This window comes from Myotis brandtii, unplaced genomic scaffold (assembly GCF_000412655.1).
Source record: "Myotis brandtii unplaced genomic scaffold, ASM41265v1 scaffold112, whole genome shotgun sequence".
In the NCBI taxonomy this organism is placed as follows: Eukaryota; Metazoa; Chordata; class Mammalia; order Chiroptera; family Vespertilionidae; genus Myotis; species Myotis brandtii.
In genome coordinates, this window is record NW_005353838.1 from 6,001,142 (window position 1) to 6,022,169 (window position 21,028).

Genomic DNA, 21,028 nt, shown 5'->3' on the forward strand with positions numbered 1-21,028 from the left:
AGCGAGCATCTAAAAGCTTCCCCAGCTTTCCTACCTAACACCTACCTGCTGAAGCCACCCTCCTTACCTGCTTCCATAAGCTACTTGCCCGTCAGCTTCAGGCTGGCTCCCTAAGTTTCAGAACCTTGACATCATTGTCTGTCTTCCCTGCCCTCTGTCCCTGCACAGAGCAAATCAGGAACAACAGTATTCACCTCTTACATCCAGGTGCACTGATCACCTGGTCCTGCACCTTTACGGTGCTCCACGCATCTAGGAAGGGGACTGATTGGGGTGGGGGAGGGCGGGCTAAGGGGCCTCCCCTGTGCCAGGCACTGTGCTTAGGTGCTACACTTCAGTTATTCCCATCCAGTCCTCTCAACACGCCTGGGTACTAGGCACTGTGATCTCAACTTGCCAGAGCCGGCCACCAACATTCGGGAGGTTAGGGAATCAGTCCAAGTCTATAGTCAGAGTGGGGTTTAGATTTAGAATCTGTTACTCTGTGAAGCTGGCACTAACCTGGCCTATCACAAAACCCCAACGCCTCATCCTGTACTCAGAGGCTTTCTAAAAGCTGGCCCTGAGCTCTGTGTTCCTGCCAAGCAAGGCTGATGGCAGCTTCCCCACCTCCGTGCCTCTCTGGCCATCTTTTAAGCTATAGTAGACCATCCCGGATGCTCAGGGAAATCCTTGCTGTTCTTCCCCACCCAAAGTTTGTCTGCTTTGTCTTTCAAAGCCCGGCTTCTTTCTCCAAGAGCCTCTTCAGCCCATACTTCATTCCAAATGCCCACTAACTCTCCAAAAGCCCATTCACGTTCTCCCACCTGGTTATCTGTGTATCTCGGAGTCAGGTGTGTGTTGATGCCTCGGTCTGCCCCGCATTCGTGCAAATGAATGCCAGCAGTTGACTCTTTATTGATGTGCAGGGCGGTACTTGCTGGTCAGGGCGCACTCCTCTTTTAGATGCCAACTTTCAAATACAGGGATGCCCACATCCTGAATATGTCATTTCTTTAGTGCCCAGAATGCAGTTTATAGAGTGTAACAGTTAGGGGTGATGACAATAATGATGATGGTACAACTTGTACAGTGTTGTACTTCCAGTCTAAATACTGAATATCTATATATGGCATACATGATATGAAGGAAATTCTTGTTCACTTCCTATGACTTGTATAACTTTGTACATTATCATAGAGGGATAGGTATTAATATTTTATACATGTTTCCAATGTATATGAATCATTTATTTTACTAAGGAAAGGACTGCAAATCACTTCTCATAAAGTAAAAGGAAATAAGTAAGTTGGATGGAAAGTTCTGACTGAGGGACTGCCAGAGAGTAGCGGAGTTTGGGTTTCTGAGACCTTGCCCAAACCACCAGGCCCATGTGAGAACCGTCCTTTGCACAACATCTTCCGGAGAGGGGATGCACCGCAACACCCAGAGCCCCGTCACCTGTAACCCAGGCGACGTGCTGTAAGAGATGGAGCTGTGGCAGCTCAACCACAGTCACCAGCCCCAGCAGGGTAGGTAGTAACTAGCCCTGTGGCTAGACGGCCGTGCCTGCTGGGAACAGCTTCCCTGGGAAATAGGAGGGGAAAGCCTCCAGGAACCTCTCAAATCGTTACCAGAGAAAAGGCATTGTTTCCAAGAAGCTCCCAGGCCCAGGCAGGAGGGAGCCTCCCCTTCACACTGCTCTGAATCTGACTTGTAATGTCCATGTGTTCCAGCCAGTGAAACTGATCAGAGCGGCGATGAGTAGAGAGAGGGTACCGGAGCGAGTGAGCATGGGGACTGAAGGCATCTTTGCCCTCTGGGTAAAAGCAGAGTTTCAAGATGTTCCCGAAAGCCTTACCCGAATCCTTTCCCCTCCTTAAAGCAGTCAGCAGTAAGTGCGCGGCTGTTTTGAGATGCTGATATATTTTTGCATGATTATTCATAGACGCCCTTGCCAGAACAGGAAGGCCCAACTGTCGGAACAGTGGGAACTTTTGAACTGATGAGCTCGAAAGATTTAGCATACCAGATGACAATTTATGATTGGGAGCTCTTCAACTGCGTGCATGAGGTAAGCTGCTTGATTGAGAGCATTAGCAGGTACACAGCCATTCCCCGCGGCCGCTGCTGGCATCGCTCAGCTGCCGATGCTAATGCAGGCTGCAATGTGGAAACCACATGATCGTTGTTTTAATACTCAGTTTATTAATAAAGCCTGCCATAAGGCCTTTGAGTGTTAAAGAAAAATCTGTATGATTTACAGCAAGCTCTGTGTCCCCGAGTACATGAAGCCAACAGCACCTCGTTGACCGTTAATATATTTCACAAGCCTCATGGAAGCCCTTCGGGCCCAGGGGACAGATGGAATCCTGGTCAGTGATTACGTCCACATTCGCTGGCCAGCACTGATTTGTCTTGACAAAGAGAGAAGCCTCGCTGGTGTTTTGATTGAAAAGCAAAGAAGTGACATTGTTTTCCTTTCTCTTCTAGCTGGAGCTAATCTATCACACATTTGGAAGGCATAATTTTAAAAAGACCACAGCAAACTTGGATTTGTTTCTGAGGAGATTTAATGAAATTCAGTTTTGGGTTGTCACCGAGATTTGCCTTTGTTCCCAGCCCAGCAAGCGTGTTCAGCTCTTAAAAAAATTTATTAAAATAGCAGCCCAGTAAGTATCATTAGCGTGGGAAGAGAAAAGTGTTGGGGCTGCGTCTTCACGTTGTCCTCTAGGTGTACACCTTAAAAAGAAAAGCATGATATAGGGTCTCCTTGTGCACCAGGACCAACCACGGGGCTTAAGGATAATTGCCCTCTTGTAAAAGATGAATTGCATCCTGTTTTTGTCATATTTGACATCCTTATGTAAATAAACATCTTACAGCATTGATGCCGGGGCCGAAATCGTGACCCCTTTTTGTTCTGAACTACTCAGACTTTGTGCCTCCTTCCGTGTCGGCAAAGTTCTGTTGTGGAAAGTTCGGTTTCAGGAGGCCCTTGAAGTCGGTGTCCAACATGACGCATTCTCACCAGTAGAGGGCAGTGGGCACACGCACTTCCAACTCAGCCTGAATAAAATTGGTAAAATGCCTAACGGCGAGCTAACCTGGTACATGAAAATCATCTCCATAAACATCAGAAAAAGCAAGCATCTTATAAATATTCTATTTAAGAGCAGTTCATGGGAAACAATTTATTTACTGCAGGGGCCAGTTAGATTTCTCCCTGACCTGAATTTAATCTTCTGCTATTCAGATAGGCCTGGCAACCTCCTGTTTACGTCCATGTTTTTGGTATCACCACAGTGCTAAAAATAAAATGCTAAATGTGGCCTGTGGCTGGGAGACGGCTTTCCTTTCTGAATGCAGGGAGCTGGGGGTGCAGGAAGGTGGGGTGCACAGTGATCCCAGCCAGGCAATTTGCTTGAGCCAAGCAGTTTAGATCCCATACAGAGGCTGATTTCTGGGGCTAAACAAAGAAGTCAGTGCTGCTTGACATGATATATGTATTGGCTTGCCAACTGCTTCCTTTTTTTTTTTTTTTTTTTTGCAAAAAATTTGAAGGTTCCCCAGGATATCCAAATCCCCTGGATTCAAATGCTGGTGTCTCTTAATTGGGAAAAGCTTCCCTTTTGAAGAAAGATGTGGTAAAAGGTTGCTTATGAATTTCTGGTTCAGAGTGTAGCCACTTTCCCTCGGAGCCTGAATAGCCTTGTCGCAAAGGACAAATGCCTTCACGCGTTTGGGAAGAGATGATTATGGAAACTGTGACAATGTATGCCTTCCCGGTGCAAGGAGCACATTCTTCCTTCCCTCAGCCTGGCAGCGCCAAGTGCGGCCAGGGGACGAGAGGCAGTCTGCACGCAAACGCGGGAGACCGGGAAGCCGTGGGGGCCCAGCCCCGTGATTTTATAGGGCGACACAGCAGAGCCTCTCAGAGCTCAGGACTTTTTTAAACCTATTTTTGCCTTTCTTGTCTCTCCTCTTTCTGATTATGTAAATGAGTGGTGGATTGGACCTTCGGTTTTCATTGGTTTATCTTACTTAACCGTTATGAATCCGTGCTGTCCTACAGTGGCACTGTTTACACAGCCCTGAGGAGAAGATTGCACACGTTCATCAACCAAGAGCTGCAGGCTGAGGGCTAAGCCCAGTGGCATCGATATGGTGTCTGGTATTTTTTAGAGAGCCCTCAGGATATCCTGTTGAAGCTCTTTGACCCGCCCAGAACTGTGGGAACTTGGGGGTCCAAATGCCATCATCCCCTTTTGCAGGTGAAAAGACTGAGGCATAGAGAAATGTCATGGCTTGCTTAGGGGGGTAGTCACTTGCGAACAGTGACCAGAGTAGTGACCAGAAGGGCAGGTCTGCATCCTGCCTGCTTTCTTTTAAGACCACATTGACAGGACAAAGGCAGTGTGCACATGATCGTGCTCACTGCCTTCAGCCCTGGCCTGCTCCCTTTTGCACTGATGGGGTCAGATACACTGGAGCATCTCCAAAATGTCTTCCCATTTCCACACAGACCACCCCTCCTTGCCATCTCTGCCAGAACAGGGGCAGCAAATGCTACAAGTTAATTCGCCTTTTACAAAACTGTTACCCAAGCAGGGCACCTCCTCTGGCAGCTGGAGAGAGAACAGGAAATCACAGTGCTGCAGCCACCACGACTTCCAGCTGCCCCGCAAACGCTTCTAAGCTATCAAAAAAGGCCAATGTACCTGCCATGATCCCTGTCGACTCAAGGAGTTTTAAAGCTGAGAAAAAAACACCTAAGCAATTGACCAAAACTAATAATAACCTATTTTCTCTGTGTTTTATTGATGTTAATGAAGCTGATCATTTTGAATCTATACTTATGCCACTATTAGCTTTTCTAAATATATATTTGGGAATAAGAATATTGTGGGGCAAGACCAAAGACACTTATTAGCATGGCAATATTTAGCCCAGGTACTTGGATTAATACCCCAACTCCATACCTGCTCCTTGAAAAGGGAAAGAAGAACTCATTTTGCAGTAAGTGCAAACCCTTCCCCCAAATCAATGTGGCTATCTGAGATGCTTCCCTCGGGTCCCACGAGGCTTTCAGCAAGCTTTGGGGTCATAATAACCATCCCTAGGGCAGGTGTCTTTAAATTCCTTCTCAACACCTGGACTTAGCCCAGCCGGAATCGCTCAGTGGTTGAGCGTCGACCTATGAACCAGGATGTCACAGTTGGATTCCCAGTCAGGGCACATGCCCAGTAGGGGGCGTGCCAGAGGCAGCCAATCAATGATTCTCTCCGTCATTGATGTTTCTCTCTCCCTTCCTCTCTGAAATCAATAAAAGTATATTAAAAACAAAAAACAAAACCTGGACTTAGCCCAAACCATCACCTTTCTAAAATTACAGTGAGAAACCAAACAGCAGAGCGTGGTCACCCACGTGGAACTTACACAGTGCATTCAGTCTATCATTGCCCGGTCTCATAAAGGAGTCTTGACAAATATGAATGACTATCAGCAAACAAAACTCTAATGTTTTTATCTCACTCAAAAGTGGTGTTTCACTCAAGCCTGTGCCTCTTGTGTTTCAGCTGTAAGGAGTACAAAAATCTGAATTCCTTTTTTGCCATCGTCATGGGACTAAGTAATGTTGCTGTGAGCCGCTTGGCACTGACGTGGGAGGTAAGCTTCAGCTGAGATCCAGCTGTGACTTTTGCCTGAAGAATAAAAACACGGGCTCACCCGTGAGCTTTCTGTATAGAAATATCACTCACACTCGTGTAACAATGGGGAAGGTGGGACACTTTGAGGGAGGTGACCTGTCTCCCTTTTCCAGTTGCCGCAGAGTGTGGACTGAAAAAGGTATTGTCCTGAAGTGTGCGGAGGGGTTCTCAGCTTCTCGGTCTATATAATGTAAATAAGCCTAAGTCTAGTTCCCAGGTGTCGTGGGGATCAACAACAAAGGTCTTGCTCATCGATCCCATTGTTCTCTGAGATGTCTGCTTATTCCTTTTGCAATAAACCTTATCTATAATTAAGAGAAGACAGAAGATCCTTTTTTCTTTCTTTCTTTTTTTCCCCTCCTCTAAGTAGTCATTTTGCTTCTGGGAGAATTAGCCAGAAGGCCAACTGTTTGGCCCAGCCACGTACCAACTGCCTGGCAGACCTGGCTGTGGATGGAGGAACAGCAGTTGGCTAGTAGTCAGTTTGGGGCAAAAGTTATGCAAGTGTGTTATGAACTTCTGTAGCAAATATGATGAGTGGTTTATTGATAGTTGATCATTTATGCTAGAGGACATCTTCATTTTTTTTCATTAGCTAAGTCCTCAAAATGTGCCTCGGAGTGTGCATCGAAAAGGTATTGTCCTTTCGTGTACGGAGGAGGTATGTAGTCCAAGAAAGACTAAGCTCCAAGAGAACATGCACACAAAAATAGACGCTTACTAAAAATAAAAAGTCTGTGCAAGTGGGACACAGGAAGAGGGCGAGAAGGAGATAACAGAGACGGGGTTTGCATGGCTGCTCTGGGCAGCTGATGGCATCTCTAAATGTTTCTGTGAAAGGTTTCCTTCCCCGTGTCCCTTTTGACACTGTTTCCTTCAAGGGAAACATTGTTTAGAGGGCAGGTCCTCACACGTCCTTCTGTCTTGGTTTTCTCTTAAAATTCCAGGCAGATGCAGCACACAGCAGCTCATCCCCTGAATATAGGAATGAGGGCATTGGCGAGGCCCACGTGCCTCGCAGCTGTGTCCCCTTCCACCCAGAAGGACAGACTTAGTGCTGCCAGGGGAGCGGAGCAGCGAAGCCACTGCGCAGGCTCCCCTGTCCTGAGCCCAGGGGACTCTCCGGAGACCTAGGGGTTCCCCTCAGATTTCCCCAACCTGTTTCCTGCCCCTCGAGTGCAGATGAGTTGGTTGGGATGATCAAAGAAGTATAAAGCCTCCTAGGGGTCCGGGAAGGCCCCTCGAAGGTCCTGCACGACAGCAGCCGGACATGAAGGCTGTCGCATGTGGGAAACACTGTCGGAGTCCCCTTTCCTCCTAAGCATCTGATCACCCCTGCCCCTCGAGTGCAAATGAGTTGGTTGGGATGATCAAAAAAGTATAAAGCCTCCCAGGGGTCCGGGAAGGCCCCGTGTATGCCCTGCACGACAGCAGCCAGACATGAAGACTGTTGCATGTGGGAAACACTGTCGGAGTCCCCTTTCCTCCTAAAGAGGAAAATGGAGGCTCGTTGGGGGGAGGGGGGGGATGCAGTCAGCAAAGGCAGAGAGCTACCTGGCCAGTCCTCCTGTCTCACGGGGAACAGGAAAGCATCCCTCATTCTGTGAGCTTCTCTTCTCATCCTCGCATGTTGCTGAAAAGAGAAGATTAACCTTTCATCGTCTGCAAGCCTTTATTTTTTTTTAAGATGAATATAATTATATCGCTCAGCAGAAAGACCTTTGATTTGGATTTATCTACCTGGACTTGCCAAGCACTCCCAAGGGCTTCCCTGCAACTGCAGTGAGAACCGGGGTGGTGCAGGCGCAGTGTGGGCACTGGCGCCTGACCCCCAACCTCATGAAACTGTCCATGAGCAGAACAGAAAATCAAGTTAAACCACATGGCAAAGGCCGATGTGAGATAAAGCGCATGGCAGTGATAACCTGGAACAGGTCCTTGGCCCCAGCAGTATTGACATTTGGGGTGGGATCATTCTGTGTGTGGGCCGTCCTGTGCATGGTAGGACACTTACCACCATCCCTGGCCTCTGCCTACTGATTGCCAGCAGCACTGGCCACCTCACCCCACACCCATGACAACAAAAAATGTCTGCAGACATTATCCAGTATTCCCTGGTGTGTGCACAATTGCCCCGTTGAGCACCCCTGCTCTGGAGTGTAGGTAGATAGTAGTATTAAGACCCACAACATTGTTTCATTACCATACGCCTTCCTGCCTTTGACACAAAAGCCAGCTAAGTAGAGAAAGAGAACTAGTGTGAGAGGTCTAAGCAAAACGAATTCACTCCTAATTTTTAAAATGGTCCGTGTTCGTGGAACGTTATCTCCTAGTATGAGGATCTGGATACTTCGTGTGGGATGAGACCCTGTGTCTCTTGATGCCCACCCAGCTTTCATCCCTTTGAACATCCCCTCTAGGCAAGGATATCAAGTGTCCCTGAAGCCCAAATTGGAAATAGGTGCCAGGAAAGTGAATTTGGCTTCCTAAAAACAAAATAATATTTTACAATGACTAAGTGGGACTATTTAAACTGACTCAGATATGAGGAGGAAAGAAGAAAGTTTTTCTGTGAATAGGTTGATGACGTCACTGTGCAGAGCAGAGCTGAGCTGGAACTCTCTGAGGCCCAGGACGGTCAGTGCTCCCAGAGCCGCAGGATGGCAAGCGGGTCACGCTGCTCTCTCTTGGTGTGACCCAGTCAGAAGGGAAAAGTTCAGCTTTCCTAAAAGCTGGGAACCTAAGCAGAGCCAGACCCATAGACTGAAGACGTTTCAGTATCGGCCTACTGCGGTAGATACACAGGCAGTCAGTGGTGTTGAATCATGTGCCCACGGATAAGCATCAGAAATTATTAAATTGGTGGAACTGTCGGTTTGTGTGTGACAGCAGGGCTGAGAAATCCTGTGGGGGAAATGCTTGGGTAGGAAAGCGTGGCGCATACAAGAGAGGCCATAGGAAAGGAAGGAAGCAGGTGATGGGATTCCAGAGGCTGTGACCATAACCAGCTGTGTGACGTTGGACATTTCATTTAAACTGTGGGACTTAATGTCTATAAAACACAGGTCTAATCTAGCCAAATAAATATTTATTGAGCACCCCCTGTGTTCCTGACACTTTTTGGTACTAAGGATACAGCAGTAAACAAAACTGGTGAAAACCCCTGTTCTCGTGTAGCTCACATCATAAGGGATAAGGCTTAAAAAGGGGAGTTTCTCAAATTTTTAATCCTAATATTCTCTGGTCTAAATTCCTAATTGTGGGAATCAGAGAGTTCAATTCCAAAACATCTGTAATCTGAGAATGCAGTTCTCTCAATGAATAGTGCATTTCAGAAAACATTATAAAAGTATGAAGACCAAAGCATCCACAGTTATTTTTGGTTCAACTCCATGGTCGGCAAACCGTGGCTCGCGAGCCACATGTGGCTCTTTGGCCCCTTGAATGTGGCTCTTCCACAAAATACCACGTACAGGCACGCAAGCACGTACAGTGCGATTGAAACTTCGTGGCCTGTGCACAGAAGTCGGTATTTTGTGGAAGAGCCACACTCAAGGGGCCAAAGAGCCTCATGTGGCTCGCGAGCCACAGTTTGCCGAGCCGCAGTTTGCCGACCACTGAACTAGGTTAAGACTTTTAAAAGATGAGTTCTCTGTATTCCAGAAGATTATCCTCAAGTGACGGGGCAGATTACGGTCTGGCCTGTCCTAGAGCTGTTTGATTAAGAGCCAAAAGAAATACATTTCCCCCAGAAACGGTAGCACGTGATGCACACCTAGATATCGAATCTGACGTGTGAGTGTGGCATTTTCATTTCATTAACAGAAACTGCCAAGCAAGTTCAAGAAGTTCTATGCGGAGTTTGAAAGTTTAATGGTAAGTGACAGTGGCTCCTTTATTCTGTTCCCTGTCTGCATTAATCCAATGTCTGATTAGCTGAATTGAAGTTCCCATTTCAGAAATTTTATCTGTCCTTGTATGACTTTAAGAAGTTTATGATCCCGTTTTAGTGCTGCTAAAACAAGCATGTCTGACTAATGAATGGCACCCTCAGGAACTAACTTAAAGAGGACTTATGTCCCACATAAGGTCAATTTGTGTAACTAAGAAAAGCAGTATAATAGGATCCCCTCCATCGAGCACAGGTTGGCTATGGGTTAGAAGTTGCATTTTTCTTGGCTTGCCAAAATTATTTCTTCTCACTGGCTGGGAGGTGTTAACAGGCGGAAAAGGAGCAAGTGGGACTTGGCAGGAGTGATGGGATGGTTTCGGAAAGGGCAAGTCGGGACTGGCTATGCAGGGCAGAGAGGAGGGCGATCCGAACTCAGGGAAGGAGCAGCGCTCTGGGAGAAGGGATGTTCCTGGTTGGGGTTTGTGTTACACGTTTTATATTTGCGATCAAAGGAGTCCCTCCCCTTGATCCCTATGGGCAGATCTCCCTTTCAAACATGAAAGGAAATAAAAAGCAAATTACTTTCCTGTCACGTAAAGTTGTTTTAAAACACAAATCAATTTGTTTAGCTAAGTCTTACCTTTCTTTTGTAGCTTCCCTTGATCCCAAGCTCCCTGATTGTGGGATGACAAGGCGGGGTGTGTGGGAGGTCAGGGGAGTGGTGCATGTGTCATTAATTGTTCATCAGCCTCTCTGTTTCCCTGAAGGATCCTTCAAGAAACCACAGGGCCTACCGGCTGACAGTCGCTAAACTGGAGCCTCCTCTCATCCCCTTCATGCCTTTGCTCATCAAAGGTAATTCTAAGAAAATGCACAGGCCACGCCAGCGATGAGTAGATGGGAGAGGAAATGAACAAGAGCCTCATCAGATTGATCTTTTGGGGAAGAATGATGGCATCCTTCCACCTTCTGCATCTCCTCTCTGTCTTGATTTTTCTGAAAGGGTTGGGAAGATGATTGGAGGAGCAGGAATCCACAATTTGGAAGCCTTGATAGTAAAACAGAGGGTTAGTGGGGAAATTTTACTAACTGCAGGTAAAGTGCTTTAGAAAGTTAACCACCTAACATAAAAGGAACTGTTGTCAGCTTTTTTCGACTGCAGTGTTATGCAAATCCTCCAGCATAATCTAATGGTGCTATTGTGGTTTCTTAGTGTGACATATTTCTGTTAGGGATCAGAATGTGACTTTTATTTCTTTGCAGATATGACATTTACTCATGAGGGGAACAAGACATTCATTGACAATCTAGTCAACTTTGAAAAAATGGTACGTGCAGTATTATCACCGTAACCGCGGTGTTGTTGTTTTTTTTCCAAATGAAATTTGCATTTGCACTAATAAAGGAAATAATTTTCATATATGCTGCCATGTTCAAAAGGGAGTTACACATAAAGGAGTTTCGAAATCCTTGGTTCAAATTGGCTGCTAGTTTACTCTGTCAGTCTCTTTTGTGAGGTTGAATAGTGTTTGTGCCGTGGCTCACAGCAGCGGCAGCTTTTACGCCGGTGCTTGGTCCTGGGCTGCCTGCTGCTAAAATGCAGAACGCTCCAGAATGACTCCCGCAGCGTTGTTTTGCTGTAAGGTTTGTGGCACTTGCCTGCCCCAGGATGCCTTTGAAATGTTTACCTGCCGAACCTGACTTTAGTGCATGTAGGTAAAAGGCAACTCTATAGCCGATCTTTATTAGGGACTATTCATCTGAATGTGTATTGTTTATTCCAATAAAGTTCACTGAAGTTCAGAGAGGGAGCTTGAAAATCTTCATATCCAAACCCAAAATTTTTATAAAGAACACATGTGGAACTGGCACATAATCAGTCTTTTTCAATCTTACTCCCTCCCCCCACCCGCAAGTAGACTGTGTTTGCTGGCATTAGTTACTTTGCAGTTTATTTTCTTATCATAAAGCAGGTCATGCCAAAACTTTTATTTAGCTGCATAGTGCATATTAATGGAATGCTCCATTGTCTTCTGAATCCTTTGGCTGCAGCCTGGATAGACGAGGTGTTAGTGTTGCATCTGTGGGTGAACATCTGCCCGGGGTCATGGTTTGCAGTGATGAATGTGGTTCTTGCAGAAGCTAAGGGCTTGGAGTTTGGGACACATGAGGTTCCATTCTCAGCCTCATCACTTTGCAGGTACCCCTTCTCTGCCTGTCAGTCTCCCCAGTAGAAAATGGAGATCGTGCCTACTCCATCTATCCCTGGAGAGTGTGGGTGGGACCAAAGTATATAAGTATTCCTGCAAGCAATAGAGTGCGATAGAAGTCTTACCAGAAAACGGTTCTTCTATTTGTTTCTTGAAACCCAGCTCACCTGAAGGCTCCAGGAGAATTTGAAATACCCTGCAGTCATCCTATGAGGCTCACACCATTCGACTTTGGGAATGAGCTTATTGCAATGCCCAGTCTGAAAAAGAAGCACAGCAATTGCTGGGCACTAGGTTCCCGTGTCTTAAGCTTCTTAAGAAATAGCACATGAGTTCACACTCTTCAAAGACACTCTATCCCAGAGGGCAAATATTTTCTCAGCAGTCGTCCCCTCACCCCTCGCTCCAAGGGCAGGGTATGGACATCTCTCTTACTGTGTCAGTTTAGTAATTCTTTGGTCAAAGTAAAAAACAAACAAAAAAATTCTTTGCTTACTTATTGTATGGAGAATTAAACATATTTCCCCAAAGAAAACCTGTTTTCCAGAAATGAGAGATTTAGCAAATAGTTAAAGAACCTTCCGGGTGACTTATGCAGAAATGCAGACAGAGCAGTGGCTAAGCCATCCATTTGACTATAAAATATACATGTGCGCCCTAACCGGTTTGGCTCAGTGAATAGAGCATCAGCCTGCGGACTCAAGGGTCCCAGGTTCAATTCCGGTTAAGGGCATGTACCTTGGTTGCAGGCACATTCCCAGTAGGGGGTGTGCGGGAGGCAGCTGATCAATGTTTCTCTCTCATCGATGTCTCTAACTCTCTATCCCTCTCCCTTCCTCTCTGTAAAAAAATCAATAAAATATATTTTTTATACACACACACACACACACACACACACACACATACATACATAGGCATAGAAGTCGGGGTTTCCTAAAAGAGTTGATTGAACTTTTGATCATTAAAGTTAACTAAACAGAGCAAACAAGAACAGCAAAAATATCCACAAGGAGGATGAAGTTGTTTCATCTGGGTTTTTAGATGTACCCATAACCCGCAAAGGCAAGGTCAAGATTGCATTCAGTGGACATTAAGGGAGATCCCCTCCCCCATTTCTGCACTTCGTGCTCGTAGCAGTGGATTCTTAGATGCCTAGCAGTGAGAAGAGAGGTCCTTTACCCTCCGCTCCAGGAAGAGTCCACTTTTTTAAAATATATATTTTTTTATTGATTTCAGAGGAAGGGAGAGGAAAAGAGAACCATCAATGATGAGAGAAAATCATTGATCGGCTGCCTTCTGCACGCCCCCCACTGGGGATCGAGCCCACAACCTGGGCATGTGCCCTGACCGGAAACTGATGCTCAACCACTGAGCCATGCCGGTCATGCAGGAAGAGTCCACTTTTGCTTAAAAGCTACTGAATGGCTACAATAGCAGTTCAGCTGCAATAACAGAAACCTAAATTAACAATGGCTTAAGCCAGGTATGTGTATTTCTATCTCACATTAAAGTCCACGCCAGTATGGTAGCTCTACGCCAGGAGGCAGCCACAGTTCCAGAATTCTCTCTTCATTTCACCTTCCACATGGTCCAAGGGGGCGACCGCCAGGACCCCATTCCAGTGAGGGAAGAGGAAATGGAAAAGGCAGAAACATGCTTCTCCCCCGCAAGGCTAAGACCTGGAGTTGTACTCGCCACTCGGCTCACACTTTACTGGTCAGAAATTTAGTCCCATGAAAGGGAAGGTAGGATATGTAGCCCTTATTTGGGGTATCCATGTGCCCCACTAAAAATTAGGGGGTTTTATTACTATGAGAGAGATGGGAAGGAAGGATACAGAAAGAGTACTGTGTGTTCTCCTGCAACTATAACGTTTATTTCATTTGATAAATCATGACTGTTTACTTTTACAGTTGCCCTTCCATGGGTTAGTTGTTACTGGAAAATGATAGAATTTGAAAAGGTTTGATTATGGTTTTTAAACGTGGCTTTGACCAGCCTGGCACTTGTTGTATTTTATTTTTGTATTGTGGGAGAAGGGAATAATTAAAACTGTCCAACTCCTTCTCTCCATAGCCCCGCCACCCCCACAACCCCCATGCCACAGTCACCGCTACGTACAACTTCCACTAGTGGCGCTGTTATTCCTGTGTGTCTTAGGGAAGGATACAGCTCCCTGTTCAGGTTGGTGAGCATACTGCTTCCCAGTCAGTCACCAGCAAGGCCAAGGTCCTGCGCAGAGCTGGCAGCCTTTGTGGGGCTGGTCGGCTAAATCCCCAAAAGGGGCCCCTGCCAGGGGTCGAAGTCACCAAGGGAGCCAGGAACACAGATGCCTTCTCGTGGTGGCAGCATGGCAGGCACAGCAAACTGCAGTGCCAACCCTAAGTATTTTTATTTTGAACCTCTTCACCCTTGAGGTATGAAGTGAGGATTAGAGAATTTGTTGCATATTGGTTTTCAGGATTTATGAGTATGAACAAAAGAGAATTCACACTCTGATCCTTATGCAAAAATAAAAATAAAAAAAGGCAGACATTCTTTCATTGGGGGGGAACATAAAGGAGTATTCAAAAAAAATGTTTGAATAAAGCCCTTTGTAGCTTTCTGTGGCATGCATGAATATTTATAGCATTTAGGAGGTAGACGAGCAATGGATTAGAGGGTAATGTGCTGGCCGGCTGCCACTATCCCAGGCTGCATAAAGCATGCTGATAGCCACAGTTGCTACTGTATTAGGAGGTTGGTTCTATTTCAGACGTACCCATATTTAGGTGTATTTATTTATGAATGTTATTTTAAGGTAGTCATTTTATTTGGAATGAGAGGCATAGGGCAAACTTCTGTACTTCTGGAAACATTAACAGAAGCTAATTCATGAAGGAAGAGAAATGTTTTGGATCCTTTTATTTTTGTATTGTGGGAGAAGGGAAAATTACCCCTTCCCGTCTTGATGCTTATGGCTGGTGGAATAATTAAAATGACATAAGGCAGATTAACAAGAGAAAATCGAATTTAATATATACATATGGGGAATTCATATAAGCATGAAGAATTCCAAAGACAGTAAAGCAAAATGAGGTATATATCATCCTGGACTAAGGAGAAGGGAGGTAAGGATCTGGGATTTCAAAGGGAAATAAGCAATTCACAGGGAGGTGACAAGAGTTAATGTCTAGTAAACACATGTTTGCTGGGACATCTAGAGACAGTGGGACAGAGAGGACTTTGATCAAATGGACCTTGTGAGGTTCCTCCCTGTATATCACACCTCGTTCAGATTCAACTGTACAGTTGATGCTTGAACAACATGGGTTTGATCTGCACTGATCCACTTATATGTGGATGTTTTGTCAATAAACATACAGTCTGCCCTTCATATCCCCAGGTTTCCATCAACGGATTCAGCAAACCATGGGTTAAGAAAGTATTTTTGATCCCCAGTTGGGAATCTGTGGATATAGAGGGTCAACAGTATACATTGTCCTACATCATTTTATATAAGGGACTTGAGCATCCTGGGATTTTGGTATCAGTGAGGGTCCTGGAACCAAACCCTGTAGATACTGCCGGATGACTATAGTTTAGTTTTGGGGGAGTTAAAAGTTATACCCAGATTTTCAACTGCAGAGGGGTCAACATCACTAACCCCCATGTGTTCAAGGGTCAACTATTGTTAACTCTGGTGATAGCTTCTTCCTGGAACAGGCTTTCCATCTTAAATTCTTTCAAGCAGTTAGAGAGAAGGTCAGAGGTTCTTCCCAAGCCTTCTGGTCCTTAAAAATAACCAGCATAAGCCTGTCAGTGATTGAGCATTGACCCATGAACCACAAGGTCACTGGTTTGATTCCCAGTCAGGGCACATGCCTGGGTTTCGGGCTTTATCCCCAGTAGGGGGTGCAGGAGGCAGCCTATGGATGATTCTCATCATTGATGTTTCTCTCTATATATCCCTCTTACTTCCTCTCTCTCTAAAGATCAGTGAAAGCATATTTTTTTAAAATAACCAGCTTAAAATAATTAATATCCTAAAGAATCATATTTTTGGGTGGCAAACTCTGTTCTCCTTCATGCCATTATGTAATTAGCAGCAATATGTTTTCTACCACCAATAATGCTATTACAGGTTCATGGAGAGAGCACTGGGCTAATATCTGAAAGAATCTCCAAGTATAAATATAGATGTTCAAATCCACCTAATTCCCAGACCTTCCCCGCACACTAGAAATCTATATGAGGACTTTGAAAGTTTACTTCTTCCTATAGAATTTGCAGACGGCTAAGTGCAGATTTTCCAAGGGGCATGTTTCACAGCAATCAATATGTGTACAATGTCCAGGCAAAGGATTTTGCTAGGAAGCATAAGAAATCCCAAAAGTAGTCCTCAATCTCTAGGAGATCATATGCAGTTGAAATGATAAAACATAAACACATGAAATGTTAAAAATCACCAAAAAGTATAAAAACTAGTTCACAATAATAATGAAAGATGTCAAAATGCAAAGAAATGTAACTTTATGCAGCTGTATCAGAAGAAAATAAAACCATATTAAATACAACAACATAATGTAATCAAATCCAGATTGTTCTTCTGAGCATCCATCCAGCCTTATCTCACACTTCATCTTGACCATGCTCAGTCCAAGTTGGCACAACCAGCCTTCTTTCTTTACTTTCTTACCCCAGGGCCTTTGCACTAGCTGTTAACCATTGTCTGAAATTGCCTTCCCTTGGTCTTCACCTGTTTGGCTCCTTCTCATCATTCCGGTCTCAGCTCATGTGTCCCCTCCTCTGAGGGGTCTTCCCTGACCACCCTTTAGGTATTCTTCTATCCTCCACACCTTGTCTTCATAGCTTGTTTCACAATCTGAGATTATCTTTACTTACCTCTTCATTATTTGTCTCCCCACTAGAATGTGAATGACCTAGACCAGGTATCTTATCTGCTTTGTTCACTAATATTCCTCAGCACCCAAAAAGGTGTTTTCACATCATAAGTATGCAAAAAGTATTTGTTGAGTAAAAGAATAACCCAATCATATTCCAGTGTTGGACTTAGTGATATAGGACCATACACTAAAACATTTTTAAAGGATTTATGTAACAAAGATTTAATCCTAAATTCTCTTCTATTTCATTAGGAAATTTGAGCAGAATGCACCAAGCATTTTTGCATTACTGATACTTTAGGCAAGAGGATTCCCTTAGCCATCTGTTCCTAAATGGATGTTATTCTGTCTGCCCTCTTCCCTGTGGTGCTAGGATGTCTGTCCTTCAGTGTCCTTCCCTGAGTGCAGACATGCACAGCCCTCTGCATGTGCCTGCACGGCCATGATCCATGGCCATCATATGTACAATATGACCTCATGCAAGTTACACATGTGTATCTGTATGTCACACACCTCTTGGACATTAAAGACCCAGAGCTAGGGGACAGGGCGCAGGGCTCTTCCTCAACGATGCGTGTCGTGAAGGCTGGTTCAGCACCAGACCTTACTATCTTTTATCTCTGGTCCTTATAGTGCACTAAATTCTATTGAGTGGCTATCATGGGCACAATCTTTGTAGCTGAGAGACTATATATTTTTAGATCTTGGTGGGGGAAAAAATTGTTGTCCCCAATATATGAGGGTCCGAGTAAAATAATCAGATAGTGTAAATGTAAAATCATTGACTGAGATTCTATTTTTGAAGGGCATATAGACCGGGGCACATCAGTAGGGGCAGAAATAAGAAAAGAGGGCAGGAGTTAAGAACAAGGATGGCAAAGAACTCAAGGGGCAGAAGGAAAGACAAAGTGTGGAGGGCAGGCATTTAGAGAGGTCTGACGTCTGGGGCAGCTCCCTGAGGGACGGAGGGAGGCTGTGCTGGCGGCTGTCTGTGAGTGGGAGGTAGGGAGAGTCACCGTGCAGGTGGCATTGCTTGGAGGGCCTGCCGGTCTGAACTTGAAAAGACTGTGGACTGTTTTCTTGGGGAGAATCCTTCAGGGCAGTGTGATGAGCAGACCCTAAGGTGGTGATTCTGACCGGGAGGGGGTATATCAGAATCGGTTCAGGTGTGGAGAGACGGTTCACGCGGTCCCCCTGCACTGACTCAGAGCGCTTCCTACAGAGCCTGCCCTCTTCTCCTCGCATTCAGCCCTGAATTACAAATCGCTGTTCTAATAAGCCAGGCGCTACTGGGAGTGCGTCAGAAACCTGGCTTTGCTGAGATAGGAAAGCCAGACGAGAAGGCCTGCCTTGGAGTAGGCAGGTACTTTCCCACTGGCCCTACAGGAAAGTTGCCTGGCTGCTCCAGGCAGGCCAGCCTGCCCCGGCAGGACCGGTAAGCCAGGGTCTAATTTTTGGCTCCATCCCTGCTGTGTCAGTTGGATAATGAAGCCTCGGTCTCCTCAACCTCAGTTTCTGCCAAGCTGAACTGAGAGCACCAGTGAATTGCTCGGGGGCTTCAGTCTGCAGAAGGATAGAAAGACTAACTAGATGGCTTTCAGTGGAGATCAATGCAAGATCCTTTACTTTGGCCCAGGATGCAAACTGCACATCTCCAGAGAAGCTGGGTCCAAACAGCAGCTCAATGCCATAGGAGGAGAGATTTAATTCACCGTTAGTTCAACAATGTCAGCAATGAGACTTCTTAAAAATTGTGGACTTCGATGTGTAGCTTCGTCTAGAGAAGGCGTGAGGAACCTTTTTTTCTGGCAAGCGGCCTTTGGGTATTTATAATATCATTTGAGGGTCACACAAAAATTATCAACTTAAAAATCAGCCTGCTATGTTTGGTCAAACATTTAATTAACTCACCCCGAATGCCTTGGCAGGGCCAGACCAGATGATATCGCGGGCCTTCTATGGCCCGTGGGTGGGACGTTCCCCACCCCGGTCTAGATCAAGGAAAGAAATAACTCTTCTGCACTCTGTGATCTGCTCAGTCTGAGGAGACCCACTGACACTGTCCAGGAGAGACCGGGAACTTTCTTATGAAAAGTCGTGGGAGAAATTGAGCCTATTTAGTCTGACCAGAAAAGATGTGGGGGTGGGGAGACGGCGGTGATAGCTGCCTTCAAGTACTTGAACAAGTATCCCGTTCAAAAGGAGCTAAACCTGTTGTTTGTTGTGGCTTCGGAGCTCAGAACTAGGATCAATGGGTGGAAAGCAAAGGGAGAAAAACTTTGACTCAATAAAGAAATTTCTAATAGGAAAGTGTAAGGGACTTTCCTCAGAGGGCAATGAGTTCCTCGTTGCTGGTTGTATTTAAACAGTGGGAAGCCCCTAGTAGTGGGCAAGTTATAAACCTCGTTGCAAAACCAGATTTAGATTTCCCAATGAAACTGAAGTTACCTTTGAGTGCAATTATAAAGGATGTGTCAAAATTAAAACCATTGTTAAAATTAATCAAAGATTGAGAAAGGTAGAATGAACTCCAGAGCTGGAAATTACTGATTTAAACAATTGTTCTCACATTTTAAACTACATAATAAGCTAAAAATTACGAAGCTTCAGAGTATGGCTATAAAGAGTCGTCTCAAACTAAAGTCAGAATGAAATGTTTTAGCTTTCAAAACGAAAAAGCAGAACAATTACTCCCTACCGAATGGTATAGGAAGAGGTTTCTGACCCCAGCTAATTGTTTTATTTTTCCTCAGAGGGGCACACTGGCAGCATCTCCCGGGGTTTTCAGTAATTACACTCCATTCAATATCTGAAGAATTACAATAATTCTACATGGGATATACTGGTGCCCTTCAGATGCAAAGTCTTTAGAGAAGCGAAAAAACAACTTAAAGTAAATTAGCAGGAAAATTATCCTAGTTACTGTTTATTTCAGGGCTCCATATATCAGAGGCTAATTATACATTGTATGCTACAGTTTCTTGGAGGTATCTGTCATGTATTTCTCATGCTGATCAACAGACGTGCTGGTTTTTAGGCTTCTTTAGAAAAGTGATGTCTGAACTTTTCCGATCGCCTCTTTATTCAATGCAGATACATGTCACTGAATGCTTGCCAGTCCTTGAAGCTGGAGTGTTCAGTGAAGTATAATGATTGTTCACATATGTATTTCTAAAGCTTTGACTCTGCCCTAACCAATTTTGCTCAGTGGGTAGAACATCAGCCCGTGGACTGAAGAGTCCAGGGTTCGATTCCAGTCAAGGGCATGTACCTTGGTTGCAGGTTCCCCAGCCCTGATCGGGGTGCGTGCAAGAGGCAGCCAATTGATGTGTCTCTCTCATAGATGTTTCTCTCTGTCTCTCCCTCTCCATTCCACTCTCTCTAAAAATCACTGAAAAAAATAACCTCAGGTGAGGATTAACAAAAATAAAATAAAATAAAATAAAACTTTGACTCTTCTAGGAGTTCTTGTTCTGCCAAATAAGTTGCATTTTTTTTAAACACTACATAAGCTTCCTCAAAGTCACTTTCTATACTTTGGCAAGCCAAGGGTACATGAGACAAAACAGCAAGGAATGGCATTATACAGCCGCTCAGGGATTAGAAAGTTTCATTTCTGGGCTGGAACCTTATCCATTTTCTGCTAGTGTGAGAACACACCCGCCATCTCTGCAGGCCCCCCTTTGGAGTCTGAGCAGCAAAGATGTTCTGAGACAGCACACAGAGACTGGGGGTCCCAGCCGCTATGAAAATACCATGAGCAACACATGTATATCCGGGCTCAGAAATGGCGCTTAGGTCTCACTGATGTTTTCCCTCATGTTTCTGTCCCTGCATTCCTTCCTCCCCCCCAACCCCCGCTCCTTTCTTCCCTTGTTTTTAACTAAGTTTAGTAAAGTACAAAAGATTTCCTACTAAGTCTTTTTTTTAAATATATTTTTATTCGTTTCAGAGAGCAAGGGAGAGGGAGAGAGAGCTAGAAACATCAATGATGAGAGAGAATCAATGATGGGCTGCCTCCTGCTCACCCCACACTGGGAATTGAGCCTGCAACTGGGGCATATGCCCTAATTGGGAATCGAAGCATGACCTCCTAGTTCAGTGATGGTGAACCTATGACACGCGTGTCAGAGGTGACACGCGAACTCATTTTTTTGGTTGATTTTTCTTTGTTAAATGGCATTTAAATATATAAAATAAATATCAAAAATATAAGTCTTTGTTTTACTATGGTTGCAAATATCAAAAAATTTCTATATGTGACACGGCACCAGAGTTAAGTTAGGGTTTTTCAAAATGCTGACACGCCGAGCTCAAAAGGTTCGCCATCACTGACCTAGAGGGTATTAT

The 21,028-nt window shown here is 45.0% G+C and overlaps 1 protein-coding gene across 2 annotated transcripts in view; it reads left to right on the forward strand.

Moving 5' to 3' along the window:
• The window catches only part of RAPGEF4 (Rap guanine nucleotide exchange factor (GEF) 4), a 227,305-nt gene that overhangs the window by 198,267 nt on the left and 8,010 nt on the right, over positions 1 to 21,028 (forward strand). For both annotated transcript variants that reach the window (XM_005857587.2, XM_005857588.2), the window contains 6 exons: positions 1,928 to 2,053; positions 2,473 to 2,651; positions 5,559 to 5,649; positions 9,516 to 9,566; positions 10,350 to 10,437; positions 10,846 to 10,910. In XM_005857587.2, coding sequence (XP_005857649.1) covers positions 1,928 to 2,053; positions 2,473 to 2,651; positions 5,559 to 5,649; positions 9,516 to 9,566; positions 10,350 to 10,437; positions 10,846 to 10,910 — 600 coding nt within the window. The remainder of the gene's footprint in view (positions 1 to 1,927; positions 2,054 to 2,472; positions 2,652 to 5,558; positions 5,650 to 9,515; positions 9,567 to 10,349; positions 10,438 to 10,845; positions 10,911 to 21,028) is intronic.